Source organism: Ceratotherium simum, chromosome X (genome assembly GCF_057802395.1).
Source record: "Ceratotherium simum simum isolate JZ-2026a chromosome X, ASM5780239v1, whole genome shotgun sequence".
NCBI classification, from domain to species: Eukaryota; Metazoa; Chordata; class Mammalia; order Perissodactyla; family Rhinocerotidae; genus Ceratotherium; species Ceratotherium simum.
The window spans coordinates 7,059,037-7,079,466 of record NC_141940.1 but is presented as its reverse complement, the minus strand read 5'-3'; the positions used below and the strand labels follow the sequence as shown (position 1 = coordinate 7,079,466).

At 40.4% G+C, this 20,430-nt stretch overlaps 1 protein-coding gene across 3 annotated transcripts in view; it reads left to right on the top strand.

The window, feature by feature from the left end:
• Nucleotides 1-10,367: 10,367 nt before the first annotated feature.
• Nucleotides 10,368-20,430, top strand: part of FMR1NB (FMR1 neighbor) — a 36,987-nt gene continuing 26,924 nt past the window's right edge. For all 3 annotated transcript variants that reach the window (XM_087427740.1, XM_087427741.1, XM_087427739.1), the window contains exon 1: nucleotides 10,368-10,720. In XM_087427740.1, coding sequence (XP_087283866.1) covers nucleotides 10,408-10,720 — 313 coding nt within the window. In that variant the 5' untranslated portion in view covers nucleotides 10,368-10,407. The remainder of the gene's footprint in view (nucleotides 10,721-20,430) is intronic.

Below are 20,430 nucleotides of genomic sequence, written 5' to 3'. Positions count from 1 at the left end.
ACAGTGATCACAGTGTGGTGAATGGATTGGAGTGGGTGTGACTACAGGGAAGAGACGAGTTGAGATACTATTTCAGGGGTTCATAGATAATGAGGGGGGAGGCAGTGGCAATAGGGAGAAGTGGGTGGACTAGACACATCATATATCAGCCAGGGTTTTCCAGAGAAATGAAACCAGTAGGATATATAAAATAGATATAGATTTATTTTAAGGAATTGGCTTATGCAATTTTGGGTGCTGACAAGTTTAAAATTCATAGGGCAGGCTGGCAGGGTGAAAACTCAGGCTGGAACGGATGCTGCCATCTTGAGGCGGAATTTCTTCTTCAGAAAAACTAGTTTTGCTCTTAAATCTTCCCGTTAATTAGATAAGGCCTACCCAGATTATTGAGGGTAATGTCCTTTACTTAAAGTCGACTAGTTGTAGATGTTACTCACAGCTATAAAATACTTTCACAGTGACATCTAGACTAGCATTTGATTAAACAACTAGGCTTTATAGCCTGTCCAAATGGACACATGAAACTAACCATCACACATTTTCAGAGGTAGAATAGAGAGCTTTTGCTGATTGAATTAGTAAGGATTGAAGAATATGGAGGAATGAAGGAAGACTCTCAGATATCTCACTTGAGCAACTGGATGAAAAGTGGGCCACGGACTGAGATAGAGAACAGCGGAGAAAGTGCAGGTTGGTGGTGGATAATCATTCACTTTTGGATGCGAGCAGTTTTAAGTCCTTGTGACTTACCCAAGCAGAGATGCTTAAGTGGGGTTCAGAAGAGGGATCAAAACTGTAATTTTCTAAATAATCAGGATATAATGGCAAGTCAGCTGCAGGAGTGCATGTGATCATTTGTGGAGATAGTGTAGAGTGAGAGAGGATAGAGAAGAATGTCTAGAAGAGGGCCTTGCAGAGGGCCTAGAAGAGGAGAACCCAGCAGAGTAACTGAAAAACAGCTGTCAGACACATAGAAAACCAGGAGGTGGAGATCTAAAAACGCCAAAGAGAGAGACTGCTTCCTGAAGGAGGGAGTAGATTTATTATCATCATTTATTCTGTAGATTTCAGGGAGCCAGCAGAGGTATTTAAGTAGGAAGAATCATTTCACTTTAGTGAGTAGTATGGATTAGAACTGTGGGAACCAATTGGTCAGATCACTTAGGAAACTTTTTCTAGTCAAGGGAAGAAGTAACAAGGGTATAAGCTAGGACTGTTGAAGTAGGAATAGAAGGGAGGAACGGGACTGAGGAGTATTTTGAAGCAAAATCAACAGACATCTAGTTGCATATGAGGGATAAAGAATCCAAGATGATCCAGATGTCTGAAGTTAAAGGGATCAGGAGAAGGATGAGGGCATTGACAAGGAAAGGGAAATCAGGAGGAGGGATTGGTTTGGGAGGAAAAGATTGAAAGGTCAGGTTTGGAAATACTTTTAGGTGTGGCATAATATTTATCCCTGATTCCCAAACATACCATATCTATCATATCCTCTCATTCCTCTGAGTGTCTGTTCAGCCTCTTCCATCAAAAATACCTTTCCGCTTGTTTACCTGGACGTTTTCTATTCAATCTTCAAAACCCAAATTAAATGTCGCTTCTCAGTAGCTTTCACTGACAACTTTAAGCTGAATTATTTGCCCTCTTTTCTGTGTTCCTACTGCATTGTGTTCATAGCTTCGTTTTTAAGAGCACTCATCACGTTACATTATAATTGTATTTTACATGGCTGCTTCCCACACTAGACTGGATCTGTCAGAGCCCAGGGCCTCTGACTTATTCCATCTGGTTCTCCCAGGAGCAAGAACATGAAACTTGCTTGATTGAACTCCAGCTTGGAGCTCAGGACAGGAGTGAGGCTAGATATATAAAGATGAAAGCATCAGTGACATAGAGGCGATCTCTGAAGAAATGGAAGTAAATATATCACTCAGGAAAAAAACTACAGAGCGCCAAGAATAGGTGGCAGTGGGCTAAATCTTAGGGAATGCCTACATTTAGCCAGTGGGATGAGGATTAGAAGGACATGAGAATTGTTCTTTGTCATAACAATTATTCATTAAAATATATTTATTTGGTGGATACTATGCGCCACTCACTGTTTAGGCACTAAAAATACATCAATAAACAACACAAACAAAAACCTGATCCCTGCTCTCATAAAGGTTACAGTCCAGTAGGGACAAATAGCTTCTCTCAGGGAAAGAGTGAAGTTAACAGTTTCAAATGCTGCAAAGAGTTTGAGGAGGATAAATACTTCAGTGGCCTTCGGATTTGAAAATTGGAAGACAAAGGAGCCACGTAGCCAGTTTCATTCCAAGGATAATGGCCAAGAGTTGTGATGAAAAGGAAGTCAGTGATTCAAGTCCTAAAATATAAAAGTAGAGAATAGAATTTTCTAGAATTTAGTAGACCTTTGAGATGCAGAAAATGGAGCAGGTGGTATAATCAGATAATGTGAGCTCCAAAAGAGAGGAGATTGACCACAGCACTGAGACCATGGTCTGGGGTAGCAAAGGGGTCTGAGGAGTTTATTGACCCCTTCTCTTCACCTGGAAGTAGAAGAAGGAGCAGCATCCTTCAAAGGGGGCTTCCAGGGCAGTGATGAACCCAGGAAGGGTTAATCAGTAGGAAGCTAAACTTCAGCTAATTCAAGGGGAAGGAAAGCAGGGAAAAGGAAGTGTGAGGATATAGAGTAGTTTCTTAACATTCGAATGGAGATTTTTCAAAGACACAGCGGAAGGAGCTGGTAGAGTGGCAGTCAGAAATGGAGTGTGCCTGGGAGGTAGTAGCCGTGATCTGGATGGGTGTGAGGCTACTGAAGATGGTAGGGGCTTGCTCAACATCCAACTTCTTTGGGTATGCCGTCCTGTACTGCAGAAGTTAGAAAACTAAAAACTACATTTCCCAGATTACCTGGCACTCAGGGTTTTGGATGTGATTTAGGTATAACCAATCAGATGCAGTTGCATTATGCTTGAATTACAAACTGACCCAAATGGAGCGAAGAGGCATGCAAGGCATCCATTTTGCTGGTGAGGATCTGGAGCCAACAGTTCTGGCAGCAAGTTCCTAATCCCCAGATCCCAGCTAAAGTAGGGTTTTCCTAGCACCAACAATTCTGGAAGTGATACTCAGCCTCTCAACTATAGCAAAGGTAGACGTTCTTTTTACTGGATGCCAACCATATCCCACACCAGATACACTGGATTGGATCATTTTTTAACACCTCTTTCTTCTATGTGACACAATTATTTTCAGTAATAAACATTAAATGAAACAAATAAAAATGAATGGCCAGAAAGGAAATGCTGGCAGTCTGAAAATTTTCTTTTATTAAACATCATATATATAATCATAACAGAAAAATAAATAAATAATAAGTATTACAGTGCAAAAAAAGAGAAAAAGCAATGATTTACTACTTCTTAATTAAATTAATATATATTTTGGAAAAAAGGGGGAACACATCTGTATATTGATCTGTTGCTATAATGAATGATAACATTCCAATTTAATAAAAATTAAATAACAAGAAGAATAACAATTTACAAAGAAGGATCAATCTTAATTTTAAAGTTTTAAATTCAGTAAAATAATTCATAAATGAAATATTATTTCATGTATGAGCTAACATTTACACTTATTAAACAACCACATTATACCTCATAGTTGACACTCTGTTTCAGTTTTGCAAATCTCAAACACAATTAATAACTCCAAGTGGTATAAAGGACAGAACAGAAGAAACTCAAGTGCTGTGTCTTCGTCTTTACAATCACTGTGCTATCCTTGTTTAAACACAGGAACATGTAGCACCACCAGTGTTGGAGACATGTTGAATGATTTTAAATTGTCATGAACTTATTTTCAAAATGAACATATGTTGTTGGGTCCATGGATGTTGGGGATCACTTGTATAACTGGAAGTGCTCTGAAAATAAAATGTTGATTAAAGGATATGTAATTTAAATGTGCTGGATTGAAGCTTGCATATATCATTACAACTCAACAGTAGTCACAGTAATTTGTTTAGAACATAGCCCAAGAAACGATTTTTTCAGAGAAGAGTGTTTTATCACTTACATTGTTTAGAATTGTTGACATATTATGATAATAAAAAAGCACATCAGGGTCCGGCCCTATGGCATAGTGGTTAAAGTTCGGCACACTCCACTGCGGTGGCCCAGGTTCATGGGTTTGGATCCCAGGTGTTGACCTTACCACTCATCAGCCATGCTGTGGCAGTGACCTACATACAAAACAGAGGAAGACTGGCACAGTTGTTAGCTCAGGCCTAATCTTCCTCAGGCAAAAAAGAAAAAGAGAGAGAGAAAGATTGGCAACAGATGTTAGCTCAGGGCCAGTCTTCCTCAGCAAAAAAAAAAAAAAAGAGGACACCAGCTTTTCATTGGTTTTATTATTATTTTTACTTTCCTGGAGATGGTGTACCCCCTCATTGCGTACACCCAGACTAGACTGTTCTCACTGCCCCAGCCTTGGTATGCCACTGGTTTCCTCAGGGAGTCAGTTTACAGTGTTGTTCTAGAAATTTTTCCTGGAGGCCCAGCTGAGAGCCTCCTCCTCCAGCCCTTCCTACAATTTTGTAATCACCTATCTCCCTGTATTAAATTCCTTTTTGCTTAAACTAACTTTCTAATTGTCTGCAACTAAACCCTGACTGATACAGATAATAAGGAACAGAGGGGGACGGCCAGGTGGCATAGTGGTTAAGTTTGCACACTCTGCTTTGGCGGCCCGGGGTTCGCAGGTTCGGATCCCGGGTATGGAGGTACACACCGCTCATCAAGCCATGCTGTGGTGGCATCCCACATACAAAATAGAGGAAGATTGGCACAGATGTTAGCTCAGGGCTAAACTTCCTCACAAATAAATAAATAAATAAATAAATAAATAAATAAATAACAGAGATTTGTGCTTAGAGCAATAGCTATTGAAAACATTTATTTATCCATTTGTTTATTCACTCATTGAGCAAATACTTAACATGGATCACTGTATATATAGTTATATCTACGTGGTGTTCACATTTAGGGTATTTTCTATTGACAGCATTGAATTTGGGCTATGTGATCAAATAGTGCACGTTGTGTTACCCTTCCTAGTGAGACAGGTTGAACAACTGTATTAGTTAGGAAGCATTTGGCTACCAGAAGCAGAAACACTAACTCAAAGTGGTTAAAACTATTAGGAAAAATAATTATTTCACATAATTGGAAGTTCCAAGATGGGTCAAGTTTTAGGGTGGCTCAATGATGGCATTGGGGATCCAGGTTCTTCCTGTGCCTCTCTTCTGCCCTTATCCATGTTGACTTCATCTTTATACTCGCAGCAAGATGGCTGCAGCTGATCTGGAGACAACAATGATCAGGAGAAAAGGAGAGAATATTTCTCTCTTGGGAGTAAGTGGACTGCTATGGCATTACTGCTCCATTCACAGGTGATCAATAGGAAGATGGGGAAAGGAAATCTTCCTGGTGGGCAGAACTTTGAGCAGAATATCTGATTATCCCCTTTGCCTGGAAAGAAAGAAGGGCTGCAGCAAGGATCTATACTGATTCATGGCAGAGGCTAATGTTGCTGCTAGATGATCAGGGTCTTGGAAGAAGCAAGTTTGAAGGATTTACGTCAAGGAAATTTGGGAAAGAGGTATGTGAATTGACCTAATATAGACCTAGAGTGTGATAGTATTTGTCTTGCCTGTGAATATTCATGAAAAGGTTCTTTTGGTAGAAGAGGTGCTAAGTAATCAAGTGGACTTAGTTCCCGTGCAGTGGAGGTCAGTCAAACTCTTTACCCATCATCTTTTGCTTGATTGATGGGCTCATACACAAAGTGGCCATGGGGGCAGGGATGAAAGTTATGTATGGCTCAGTAACATGGACTTCTCCTCACCAAGACTGACTGTTACTGCGGCTTGATTACCCAATTTGCCAGCAGCAGCCATCAACCCTGAGCCCCTGATATGGTATCATTTCCTATGGGTACCATCCAGAAACCTTAAGACAGGTTGATCACATTGGATCTCTTCTATTATGGAGTGGGTGGTGATTTTTTCCTTCACTTAAATAGATTCTCCCTCCAGATTGGATTTGCTTTCCTGCCTACCCTGCTTCTGCTCGTCCTACTATTCATAGATATATTCAATACCTTATATACCACCACTGTATCTCATACAACATTGTCTCCATCAAAGGAACTCATATTACCCTAACAGAAGTAAAGCAATGGACTGAGGCCAGTTGGCTTCACTGTGTTTACCATGTACCACATCACCTAGAAGAAGCTGGCCTACATAAAACTACCATCTGATCCAGCAATCCCATTTTTGGGTATATATCCAAAGGAAATGAAAACAGGATCTTGAAGAGATCTCTGCACTCCCATGTTTATTACAGCATTATTCACAATAGCCAAGATATGGAAACTAAATGTCCATCAACAGATGAATGAATAAAGAAGATGTGGTGTATATATATATATATATATATATAAATGGAATATCATTCAGCCATGAGAAAGAAGGAAATCTTGCCATTTGCGATAACATGGATGGAACTTGGGGCCGGCCCGGTGGTGCAAGCGGTTAAGTGCATGCACTCCGCTGCGGCGGCCCGGGGTTCACTGGTTCGGATCCCGGCTGCGCACTGCCGCACTGCTTGGCAAGCCACGCTGTGGTGGCGTCCCATATAAAGTGCAGGAAGATGGGCACAGATGTTAGCCCAGGGCCAGTCTTCCTCAGCATTAAAAAAAAATAAAAGAGGAGGATTGGCAGATGTTAGCACAGGGCTGATCTCCTCACACACACACACAAAAAACATGGATGGAACTTAAGGGCATTATGCTAAATGAAATAAGCCAACAGAGAAAGACAAATACTACGTGGTATCACTTATATGTGGAATCTAAAAAAAAAAAATGTCAGACTCATAAAAACAGAGAGTAGAAAAGTGGTTGCCAGGGGCTGGGATGGGAGAAATAGGGAGAGTCTGGTAAAAGGGTACAAACTTTCAGCTATAAGATGAATAGGGTTTGAGGATCTAATATATAACATGGTGACTATAGTTGATAACACTGTATTATAGAACTGAAATTTGCTAAGAGAGTGGAACTTAAATGTTCTCATCATAAAAAAAAGAAAGAGAGAAAGAGAGAGATAAATATGTGAGGGGATGGATGTCTTAATTAACTAGATGAAGGGAATCCTTTCACTATATATATGTATATTAAATCACCACATTGTATACTTTGAATATCTTACAATTTTATTTTTCAATTATACCTCAATAAAGCTGAAAAAAAAAGAAGTTGGCCCAATGGAACAATGAAATCACCTATTGAAGTCCACCTAGGAGAAAACACCCTGTGAGTTTGGGGTACTGCCTTGTAGGATGCTTTGTGCACTCTGAACCAGGACTGAAATCAACATAAGGTGCTGTTTTTCCCATAACCAGAATACATGGGGCTAAGAACTAAGGGGTGATGGTGAAAATGATACCTAGTGACATACTTGCAAAAATGTTTACACTTTGCTTCTCACTCCCACAACTGGTTTCTGCTTTTTTAGAAGCTTATTATCCAAGGGAGGAATATTTTTTTCAGGGAATACAACAGTGGTGCCACTGGATTAGAAGCTGAGACTGCCACCTTATGCCACTAGGCAAATCAGTAAAAAAAAAAACAAAACAAGAATTACTGTGTTGGCAAGGGTGATTGATCCTGATCATTATTAAGTAATAAATATTAGTGCATTATAGGAATAAACTACAGTTTGTTTCCATTTCCCTACCGAGACATCCTTTACAACACTTTCACTACAACAATGAACATCTTTGTACACGTCTCCTTGTACACATGAGTGACCGGGTAGATACCTAAAAGTAGGATTTCTGGGTCTCAGAATATGTGGATATTTAACTTTAGAAGGCGTGGTCAAATTGCTATCTAAAGTGGTTGTACCCATTTGTACCTCCACCAGAAATGACTGAATTCCTATTTCTGCACATTCTTGTGAATATTTATTAATTTTTGCCAATCTTATGAGCATAAAATGACACCACATTGTTGATTAATTTGCATTCCCTTGATTACCTGAGGTTGAGCATCTTTTCATGTCTGTCTGTAGTGATATTTAAAAAATAGTGTCAATTCTCAATTTTCCACAAGAGCAGTAGTTACATTCTGAGCCGTGGTATGTACCGTCTCAGGAAGCAGTTCTTGTATTCATGCCCATGCAACAGATTTTCTTCCCTAATTGGGTCTGGGTTGGCTAGCATCAAATTTAGCTCCCATGAGAATATAGGATGAAAGAGGAGAGTCAGTGCAGGATTTTAAATCTACATCTGATAATCTACAAAATGGATACTTCACATGGCTTTTTGCAATCTCAAATTAGTGTTGTGTAAACCAGGTGTGCTCAGGCGTAATCTTAGGGATTTTGTCCCCCTGAGTTTTTGTTAGTAACTTGGGTTTCTAGCAGTATAATGTGGATTGTTCAGGAGCATTGCACTGTGGTAGAACTGCCATGCCTTGCTTGTTTACAGCAATCCTAAATGCTACAGTCAAGTACAAGTCATAGCAAGCCAGAACTGGAAGGAATCTTCATAATCAGGCTGACCACAGCCCATAATTTGCAAAAGGGGAAACTAAGGCTGAGAGAGCACAACCTGTGAGGTGGACAAGAGCTGAGTTCTCAACCCATGTTCTCTAGGTTAATCCCCTGAGCCCTCAGGGTGGCTGCATGGTGCCTGGTCATATGATCATTTTCCATGTGTGCTATGACATGAATGAGGTTGCTGTTGGGAGGCAATCGTTCGTGAGTCTCTCAAGTTTCTGCATGTCTCAGCAGAGCTTCTGTCCTTTGTCTCTGACCCAGTAGTCTTGGATCTTCTGCCAGCATCTGTGAAACTGTGGCAGGCTACCTTGTTACTCACAAGTGGAGTAAAATCTCAGACACCACACATTTCCTCACAATTGCAAGCAGTAGTTTCAGAAGCTGTTAATAAGTGTTTTGTGGGACAGGGGTCTTCTGGTCAAATTAGTTTTGGAAAAGCTGAGGCAAAAAACTGTTTTGTAAAGATAAAAGGAAAGGAAAGCATGTTCTTTTCTTGTCAGGTGCTTTAATAAACTAAAGAGCATTATGCATTGCTCCTGGATGTGAGGGTGGGGTGGGGTGGAATGTGCTAAATTTCAAGAATTATTAGCATAGGAAACCTTCCCCTCTCCTTATCACTATGGAATGCCTATTAACATTGGAAAGAACAGTAGAATAAAATTAGTAGAAAACCATTGGAAAGCCAGAGTAAAATGTAGTAAGAATAAGGATGGAAATGCAGTTGACAGGGGTAGTTTTCACATCCCTTGAAAACTAGAATGAGGTGGGCTAACAAGTACGTCAGCATCACCTACATGGTCCTTTTGCAGGCGTGTCCAAACCAAGCGAGGATAATGGGATTTTGCTCAAGGCTCAGATTTTAGAGCAAGAAGGGGGCTTAGAGACAATGCTAACTCTCTCATTTTACACATGCAGCACTGAAGCCCATCAGGAGGAAGACACCTAGGGCCACTCAATTCATTGGTGGCAAATGATGGGAATGAAATCTAAGTGTTCTGAATCACCCTTTATTGTTCCTCACACACTCTTTGTTCTCATTTCCTATTGTTTCATTTATTTGTAACTCAATCTTAAGATCTCTGAAGGCAAATACCATTTTGTTCCACCTAAAAGCTCTTACTCAGTGTAACAACGTTTTGAACATCTACCATATTCACTCTAGTCACTGTGCACATCCAGCGCTGCCCATCACACCTTTCTGCCCTAATGGAAATGCTCCATATTCGCACTGTCCAATATGGTCACCATGAGCTATGTAGGGCTATTGAACACTTGATATGTGGCTACTGTGACTGAAGAACTGATTTCTTAATTCCGTTTAATTTTAATTAATTAAAATTTACATTTAAATAGCCACATTTTGTTAGCGGCTACTGCAGGGAGGGCTGCAGTGACTAACGGTAGTGACCGTAGAGGCTACAGTGTGCATCATAGGACTGGATCTGAGGAGGAATTAGCGGCCAAGCCTGGAGTCTGCATTCCAGTCAGGCCTTTTTGTTGGTCTGTGACGGGCACTCATGCTCCTGGCGCAGGCCTCGGGCCCCACTCATTCATTCAAAAACATTTCACAAGCGCTAGCAGGGCCAGGGCTTGAGTGGGGGAGGGAAGACACAAGGCACCCTGCCAGCCGTTAAAAAGGGGCGGGGCCAGGGGGGCGAGGGATGGCACGTGCCGCCGTGGGGGGCCACGTAAGCGTCACTGCCCCGGGGGCTTCTGGGTCACGGATCGGCCGGCACTGAGGGTGCACCTCAGCTAGGCGGGAACCGAGAGCCATGCCTTCTGAGAGGCGCTCGTCGCGGGGGAGAAGGAGTCGCTCGAAGTCTAGGGCGCTGCGGGGGGAGCGCATAAGGCTGAGAGCCTGTGAGGCGGAGAACCTGTCAATGGCGTCGCCTCCAGGGAGCAGCAGTCCTGGGCGCCAGGCCGTCATGGCTGCCATGCCTCAGGCCAGCTGGCGGACGCCTCTGCGCGGCCTGCGCCGGGCTGGGACGCGCTACTCTGTGGTGAAGACCTGGGCCCAAAAGCACTTAGGGCTCCTCATGCTCGCCGGTTTGGCCCTGCTGCTGCTGGGCTACTACCTGAGTCCCGGTGAGTGCCCACTCCAGGCCGCGGGAGGGGGAGGCCAGGTCAGAGGCGACAGGGAGCTTAACAGCGCGGGCCACGGCACCCCTCCCCCCCTTCCTCCCTCCCCCTCCGCCCTTCCTCTCTTCTTCCCTCCCTCCGTCCTCCCTCCCCCCGTCCCCCCTTCTTCCCTCCCCCCGTCCTTCCTCCCCCCCCTTCCTCCCTCCCCTCCGCCCTTCCTCCCTTTCTCCCCCGCCCTTCCTCCCTTCCTCCCCTTCCTCGCTTCCTCCCTCCCCTTCCGCCCGCCCTGCCTCCCTCCTCCCCCTTCCTCCCTCCTCCCCCTTCCTCCCTCCTCCCCCTTCCTCCCTCCTCCCCCTTCCTCCCTCCTCCCCCTTCCTCCCTCCTCCCCGCCTTCCTCCCTCCTCCCCCCACCACAGGCCTGCCTGCCTTCCCTCCCGTCTCCCCTCACGCCTGCCAGCCAGCTTCTTCCCGCCTACCTCCCCTCAGAGAGCCCCTCCCTCCCCAGCCCCCTTCCTAAAGGCCCACTCTTCCGCGTTCCCTCACAAAATTCTAACCTCCCTCACCTTCCCGCCTTTTAAAAAAAATTTGAGGTGAAAATCACGTGACATAAAATTTTCTATTTTATAGTGAACAATTCAGTGACATTTAGTCTATATAAACGTTGCACAGCCACCACCTCTATCCAGTTCCAAAATACTTTCATCACCACGAAGTAAAACCCACACCCATTAATAATGCAGCCACTTCCCATTCCCCAGCCCCAGGCAGCCAGCGATCGGCTTTCTGCCTCTATGGATTGACCGATTCTGGATGTTTCATATAGTGGTAACATGTAATATATGTCCTTTTGTGTCCAGCTTATTTTACTTAGTATAATGTATTCGAGATTTATGCATGTTGTAGTATGTATGGGTACTTTATTCCTTTTTATGGCCAAATAATATTCCATTGTGTGAATCTACTGCGTTTTGTTTATCCATTTATCAGTTGACGGGCATTTGGGTTGTTTGCAGTTGTTGACTATTGTGAATAATGCTGCTATGAATATTCAAGTACAAATTTTTGTGTCAACATGTTTTCAATTCTTGGACATATACTTAGGAGTGGAATTGCTGGGTCATATGGGAATTCCATTTTGAACTTTTTGAGGAAGTTCGAAACTGTTTTACAAAGTGGCTGAACAATTTTACTTTCCCACTGACAATGCACGAGGGTCCCGATTTCACCAACATTTGTTACCTCCTCCCCCTTTCAATTATCACCATCCTAGTGTGTGAGAAGTGAGATCTTATTATGGTTTGCGGTAGTATTTCTGTAATGACTAATGATGTTGAGCATCTTTTCATGTGCTTTTGGACGTTTCTATATCTTCTTTGGCGAAATGTCTATCCAAGTTCTTTGACCATTTTTCACTGGATTTTTTACGGTTTTGTTATTGAGTTGTAAGAGTTCTTTATATAATCTGGATATATGATTTGTAACTATTTTCTCCCATTCTGTAGGTTGTCTTTTCACTTTTTTGATAATGTTTTTTTGATGCACAAAAGTTTTTAAATTTGAGGAAGTCCGACTTATCTTTTTTTTTATTTTGTCACTTGTGCTTTTGGCATCATATCTAAGAATCCATTGCCAGATCTAAAGTCATGAAGATTTATTTTTATGTTTTCTTTTAAGAGTATTATGGTTCTAGCCCTTATATTAAAGTTGTTGATCCATTTTGAATTAATTTTTGTATATGGTGTGTATTAGAGGTCCAACTGTATTCTTTTGCATGTGGATATCCAGTTGTCTCAGCACCATTTGTTGAAGAGGCTATTCATTCCCCATTGAATGGTCTTGGCACCCTTGTTGAAAATCAGTTCACCATAGATTTATGGGTTTATTTCTGGACTCTTAAGTTATATTCTTTTGGTCGATGTGTCTATTCCCTAGGCCAGTACCATACTCTTTTGATTACTGTAGTTTTGTAGCAAGTTGAGAAATTGGGATATGTGAATTCGTCCGTTTTGTTCTTTATTCATATTGTTTTAAGTATTCAAGGCCCCTTGCAATTCCATATAAATTTGAGGATCAGCTTTTCCATTTATGCAAAAAGGCCATTGGAGTTTTGATAGGGATTGCATTGAATCTGTAGATCATTTTGGGCAGTATTGCCATCTTAACAATATTAAGTCTTTAAATCCATGAACATGGGATGTCTTTCCATTTAATTATGTCATCCTTAATTTATTTTAGCAATGTTTTGTAGTTTTCAATGTACAAGTCTTTAACTTCCTTGGTTAAATTTATTCCAAGGTATTTTATTCTTTTGGATGCTATTGTAAATGGAATTATTTTCTTAGTTTCTTTTTTGGATTGTTCATTGCTGATGTATAGAAGTGCAACTGATTTCTGCATGTTGATCTTGTACCTTGAAACTTGGCTGAAGTTGTTTATTAGCTCTAGTAGTTTCTGTGGACTTTCTTTGAATATTCTATATATAGAATCATGTTATCTGTGAATAGTTTTACTTCTTCCTTTACAGTTTGGATGCCTTTTATTTTATTTTATGTCATGTCCTAATTGCTCTGGCTAGAAGTTGCAGTACAAAGTTGAATAGCAGTGGCAAAAATGTGCATCCTTGTCTTGTTCCTGATCTTAGGGGAGAAGCTTTCAGTCTTTTACTATTGATTATGATGTTAGCTGTTGGTTTTTCATAAATGCTCTTTATAATATTGAGAAAAATCCCTTCTAGCTGTAGTTTGAGTGATTTTATCATGAAAGGTATTGGATTTTGTCAAGTGCTTTTTCTGCATCAATTGAGATGATCACATGAGGTTTTTTTCCCTTCATTCTGTTAACGTGGAGTATTACATTGATTTTCTTATGTTGAACCACCCTTGTATTCCTGTAATGAACCCCACTTGGTCATTGTATATACTCTACTCTTTTTAATATGCTGTTGCATTTGGGTTGCTAGTATTTTGTTGAGACATCTATATTTGTTTGCATCTATATTCACGTGTGATGTTGGTCTGTAGTTTTCTTCTGGTGTCTTTGTCTGGCTTTGGTATCAGGTTAATACTGGCATCATAGAATGAGTTAAAAAGTCTTCCCTCCTCTTCCTTTTGTATATGGGACACTGCCACAGTATGGCTTGATGATTGATGTGTAGGTCTGTGCCCAGGACCTGAACCCGCAAACCTTGGGCCGCTGGGGGGGAGTGTGCGAACTTAACCATTATGCCACCAGGCTTGCTCCCCTCCTTTTCTATTTTTTGGAAGAGTTTGAGAAGGATTGGTGTTAATACTCCTTTAAATATTTGGTAGAAATCAACAGTGAAGCCATCTTCTACTAGACTTTTTTTTTGTTGAGTGGTTTTGATTAGTGTTTCAATCTCTTTACTTGTTACAGGTCTTCTCTTAAAAGTTTTCATTCCCTAACCTCCTTTCACAAATGACTAAATACCCTCACCAACTCTCATAAATGCCTTTCTTTGCCTAATGAATGGCTTCCCTCCCTCATTTATCCTAAGGCTTTCTTTTCTTTTCTTTTTTTTTTAGTTGCAGTAACATTGGTTTATAACATTATGTAAATTTCAGGTGTACATCATTATACTTGTATTTCTTCTTAGATTACATGACGTTCACCACCCAAAGACTAATTACAATCCGTCACCACACACACGTGCCTAATCATCCTTTTCACCTTCCTCAGTCCCCTGTTCCCCTCTGGTAACCACCAATCCAATCTCTGTCTCTATGTGTTTGTTTGTTGTTGTTTTTATCTTGTACATATGAGTGAGATCATACAGTGTTTGACCTTCTCCCTCTGACTTATTTCGCTTAGCATAATATGCTCAATGTCCATCCATGTTGTCACAAATGGCTGGATTTCGTCATTTCTTATGGCTGAGTAGTATTCCATTGTGTATATATACCACATCATCTTTATCCATTCTTCCCTTAATGGCTACTTGGGTTGCTTCCAAGTCTTGGCTATTGTGAATAATGCTGCAGTGAACACAAGGGTGAATGTAGTTTTACGCATGCATGTTTTCATGTACTTTGGATAAACACACAGCAGTGGAACAACTGGATAGTAAGGTAGTTCTATCCTTGATTTTTTGAGGAATCTCCATACTGTTTTCCATAGTGGCTACACCAGTTTGCACTCCCACCAGCAGTGTATGAGAGTTCCCTTCTCTCCACATCCTCTCCAACACTTGTTTCCTGTCTTGTTAATTGTATCCATTCTGAGGGGAGTGACATGATATCTCATTGTAGTTTTTATTTGCATTTCCCTGAATAGTTAATGATGTTGAACATCTTTTCATGTGCCTGTTGGCCATCTGTACATCTTCTTTGGAGAGATGCCTTTTCAGGTCTTTTGCCCATTTTTTAATTGGGTTGTTAGTTTTTTAGTTGTTGAGATGTATGAGTTCTTTATGTATTTTGGAGATTAACCCATTATTGGATATATGGTTTGCAAATATCTTCTCCCAGTTCTTAGGTTGTCTTTTCATTTTGTTCACGGTTTCCTTTGCTGTGCAGAAGGTTGTTAGTTTGATGTAGTCCCATTTGTTTATTTTTTCTGTTGTTTCCCTTGCCCGGTCAGACATGGTACTTGAAAATATGTTGCTAAGACCAATGTCAAAGAGCGTACTGCCTATGTTTTCTTCTAGAAGTTTCATGGTTTCAGGACTTACGTTCAAGTCTTTAAACGATTTTGAGTTAATTTTTGTGTATGGTGTTAGGTAATGGTCTACTTTCATTTTTTTGTATGTGGCTGTCCAGTTTCCCCAACACCATTTATTGAAGAGACTTTCCTTTCTCCATTGTATGTTCTTGGTTCCCTTGTCGAAAATTAGCTGTCCATAGATGTGTGGGTTTATTTCTAGGCTCTCAATTCTATTCCATTGATCTGTGTGTCTGTTTTTGTGCCAGTACCATGCTGTTTTGGTTACTATAGCTTTGTAGTATACTTTGAAATCAGGCAGTGTGATAACTCCAGCTTTGTTCTTTTTTCTCAGGATTCCTTTGGCTATTCGGGTCTTTTGTTGTTCCATATAAATTTTAGGATTCTTTGTTCTATTTATGTGAAAAATGTTGTTGGAAGTTTGATAGGGATTGCATTGAATCTATAGATTGCTTTAGGAAGTATGGACATTTTAATTATGTTAATTTTTCTAATCCAAGAGCATGGAATATCTTTCCAATTCCTTGTGTCTTCTTCAGTTTCTTTCAACAATGTTTTATAGTTTTCAGTGTACAGATGTTTCACCTCTTTGGTTAAGTTTATTCCTAGGTACTTTATTCTTTTTGTTGCAATTTTAAATGGGATTGTGTTCTTAATTTGTGTTTCTGCTACTTCATTGTTAATGTATAGAAACGCAACTGATTTTTGTTTGTTGATTTTGTATCCTGCAACTTTGCCATATTCATTTATTATTTCTAAAAATTTTTAGTGGATTCTTTAGGGTTTTCTATATATAAAATCATGTCGTCTGCAAAGAGTGACAGTTTCACTTCTTCCTTTCCAATTTGGATCCCTTTAATTTCTTTCTTTTTTTTTGTGAGGAGATCAGCCCTATGCTAACATCTGCCAATCCTTCTCATTTTTTGGTGAGGAAGACTGGCCCTGGGCTAACATCCGTGCCCATCTTCCTCCACTTTATATGGGACGCCACCACAGGATGGCTTGCCAAGCAGTGCGTTGGTGTGCACCCAGGATCCGAACCGGTGAACCCCAGGCCGCCGCAGCAGAGTGCGCGCACTTAACTGCTTGCACCACCGGGGCGGCCCCAGATCCCTTTAATTTCTTTTTCCTGCATGATTGCTCTGGCTAGGACTTCCAATACTCTGATAAATAGGAGTGGTGAAAGTGAGCAACCTTGTCTGTTTCCTGTTCTTAGAGGGATAGCTTTCAGTTTTTCACCATTGAGAATGATATTAGCTGTGGGTTTGTCATATATGGCCTTTATTATGTTGAGGTAACTTTCCCTCTAAACTCATTTTATTCAGAGTTTTTTTTATCATAAATGGATGCTATATCTTGTCAAATGCTTACTCTGCATCTATTCAGATGATCATGTGATTTTTATTCTTCATTTTGTTAATGTGGTGTATCATGTTGATTGATTTGTGAATGTTGAACCATCCCTGCATCCCTGGAATAAATCTCACTTGATCATGATGTATGACTTTTTTAATGTATTATTGTATTTGATTTGCTAGTATTTTGTTGAGGATTTTTGCATCGATGCTCATCAGTGATATTGGCATGTAATTTTCTTTTTTGTGTTGTCCTTGTTTGGTTTTGGTATTAGGGTAATGTTGGCTTCATAGAATGAGTTAGAAAGCTTCCCCTCCTTTTCAATTTTTTGGAATAGTTTGAGAAGGATAGGTATTAAGTCTTCTTTAAATGTTTGGTAGAATTCACCAGGGAAGCTGTCTGGTCCTGGACTTTTATTTTTTGGGAGGTTTTTGCTTACTGTTTCGATCTCCTTACTGGTGATTGGTCTATTCAGATTCTCTATTTCTTCTTGATTCAGTGTTGGAAAGTTGTATGATTCTAAGAATTTATCCATTTATTCTGAATTATCCAATTTGTTGGTATATAGCTTTTTCTAGTGTTCTCTTATAATCTTTTGTATTTCTGAGGTGCCCGTTGTAATTTCTCCTCTTTTCATTTCTGATTTTATTTATTTGAGCCTTCTCTCTTTTTTTCTTGGTGAGTCTAGCTAAATGTTTGTCAATTTTGTTTATCTTTTCAAAGAACCATCTCTTGGTTTCATTGATTTTTTTCTATTGTTTTTTTATCTCTCTATTTCATTTATTTCTGCTCTGATTTTTATTATTTTCCTCCTACTACTGATTTTGGGCTTTTTTTGTTCTTCTGTTTTCAGTTCCTTTAGGTGCACTGTTAGATTGTTTATTTGAGATTGTTCTTATTTGTTGAGGTACGCCTGTATTGCTATAAACTTCCCTCTTAGAACCACTTTTGCTGTATCCCATAAATTCTGGCATGTCATGTTTTCATTTTCATTTGTCTCCAGGTATTTTTTGATTTCTCCTTTGATTTTTTCATTCACCGAATTGTTGTTCAGTAGCCTTTTGTTTAGTCTCCACATATTTGTGGCTTTTCTGATTTTCTTCCTGTAGTTGATTTCTAGTTTCATACCGTTGTGGTCAAAAAAGATGCTTGGTATTATTTCAGTCTTCTTAAATTTATGGAGACTTGTTTTGTGGCCTAATATGTGATCAGTCCTGGAGAATGTTCCATGGGCATATGAAAAGAATGTATTCTTCAGTTTTTGGATGGGATGTTCTGTATATATTTCCTAAGTCCATCTGGTCTAGTGTGTGGTTTAAGGCCGGTGTTTCCTTATTGATCTTCTGTTTGGATGATCTATCCATTGGTGTAAGTGGAGTTTAAAGCGCCCTACTATTATTGTGTTACTGTCTATTTCTCCTCTTACATCTGTTAATCACTTTATGTATTTCAGTACTCCTATATTGGGTGCATAGATATTTATAAGTGTTGTATCCTCTTGTTGGATTGTTCAGTTGATCATTATATAGTGCCCTTGTCTCTTGTTACAGTTTTGTTTTAACGTCTATCTTGTCTGATATGAGTATTGCTACCCCAACTTTCTTTTCATTGCCATTTGCATGGAGTATCTTTTTCCATTCCTTCACTTTCAGTTTGTGTGTGTCTTTAGGTCTGAAGTGTCTCTCTCGTATGCAGCGTATATATGGGTCTTGTTTTTTTATCCAATCAGCCACCCTATGCCTTTTGAGTGGAGCATTTACCTTGTGACATTTAAAGTATGTGCTTACTGCCATTTTTTACTCTTTTTCTGGGTGTTTTAGTAGTTGTTCTCTGTTCCTTTCTTCTTCTCTTGCTCTCTTCCATTGTGGTGTGATGGCTTTCTTTAGTATTATGTTTAGCTTCCTTTCTCTTAGTTTTTTTGTGTATTTATTATAGGTTACTGGTTTGTTATTACCATGAGGTTCATGTATAATAACCTACGTATACAGCAATCTATATTGTTGATGGTCTTTTTAGTTTGACCTCTTTCCAAAAGCTCTACTCCTTTACTCCCCTCCTCCCACATTTTATGTTTTTGATATCATATCTAACCTCCTTTCTGTGAGTTTTTATCCATTACTCTCTTATCATGAAAATAGATAATTTTTTTCCTATTTGTGGTCTTCTTTCTCCCCCTTAAATAAGTCCCTTTAGCATTTCTTGTAGGACTGGTTTCTTGGTGATAAACTCCTTTAATCTTTGCTTGTCTGGGAAACTCTTTATCTCTCCTTCTATTCTGAATGATAACCTTGCCGGCTAGAGTATCCTTGGCTGTAGGTTTTTTCCTTTTAGCACTTATATATATATCGTGCCACTCTCTTCTAGCCTGTAATGTTTCTGCTGAGAAGTCAGCTGATAGCCTTATGGGGTTTCCTTTGTATGTAACTTGTTGCCTTTCTCTTGCAGCTTTTAGGATTCTCTTTATCTTTAATTCTGGACATTTTACTTATGATGTGTCTTGTTGTGAGCCTCTTTGGGTTTATATTTTTTGGTGTTTTCTGTGCTTCCTGTACTTGGATGGCTGTTTCTTCCTTAGGTTAGGAAAGTTTTCAGCTATTATTTCTTCAAATAGATTTTCTGCCCCTTTGTCTTTCTCTTCTCCTTCTGGGACACCTATGACATGGATATTAGTGTGCTTGATGTTGTCCCAGAGGTTGCTTAGACTGTCCTCACTCTTTTTAATTCTTTTTTGTCTGTTCAGCTTGGGTGATTTCCTCTAGTCTTTCATCCAGCTCACTGATCCGTTCTTCTGTATCATCTACTCTGCCTTTGAGTCCCTCTAGTGAATTTTTCATTTCCAATATTGTGTTTCTCATTTCTGATTAGTTCTTTTTTATATTTTTCATTTCTTTGTTGACATTCTCACTGAGTTCATCCATTCTTCTCCCAAGATCAGTGAGCATCCTTATGATTCTTTTTCAGGTAGATTGCTCATTTCTGTTTCATTTAGTTCTTTTTCTGGGGTTTTGTCCTGTTCCCTTACTTGGAATGTATTCCTTTGCCTCCTCATTTTGCCTCTTTCTCTGTGCTTGTATCTGTGTATTAGGTAGGTCAGCTACGTCTCCTGATCTTGGAGAGGTGGCCTTATGTAAGAGATGCCTTATGAGGCCCAGCAGTCTGCTTCCCTCTCATCACCAGTTCCAAATATTCCGTGATTGACCCCCATGTGGGCTACTTGTGTCCTTCTGTTGTGGCAGGGTTGCTCTTGCTGTAGGTGCCCAGGGAGGCTGAGCTGTCCCCCTGGCTGGCTGGTTGTAATTCTCAGCTGCATGTGGTTATTATGGACCCTTCACTCTCTTTATTGGGTGTGGGAAGCCCCAGCACAGTTGGCCGCAAGGTCTAATAGCACATTCCTATTGCAGTTTTTCTAAGTGAGTAGGCCCCCAGTGTGACTGCTTGTTAGGCTCAGGGGCTTATAATTGCTATAGGCCTCCGGCCTATAAGGCTCTTGTCAGCTCTCTGAGGATTGCAGCTGGGTGGGGCTAGCCACAGGCGTGGGAGCACCCAATTGTTTCAGGCTTTGGAAGGTAGGGCCGATCAAGGCTTTCTTTTCATTCTCTCTCATCACATAGTGCTAACCTCTGTTACCTCACCACTCCAAGTACTAACCTTCACCACCTCTTCTCTTAAAGCTCTTCCACGTC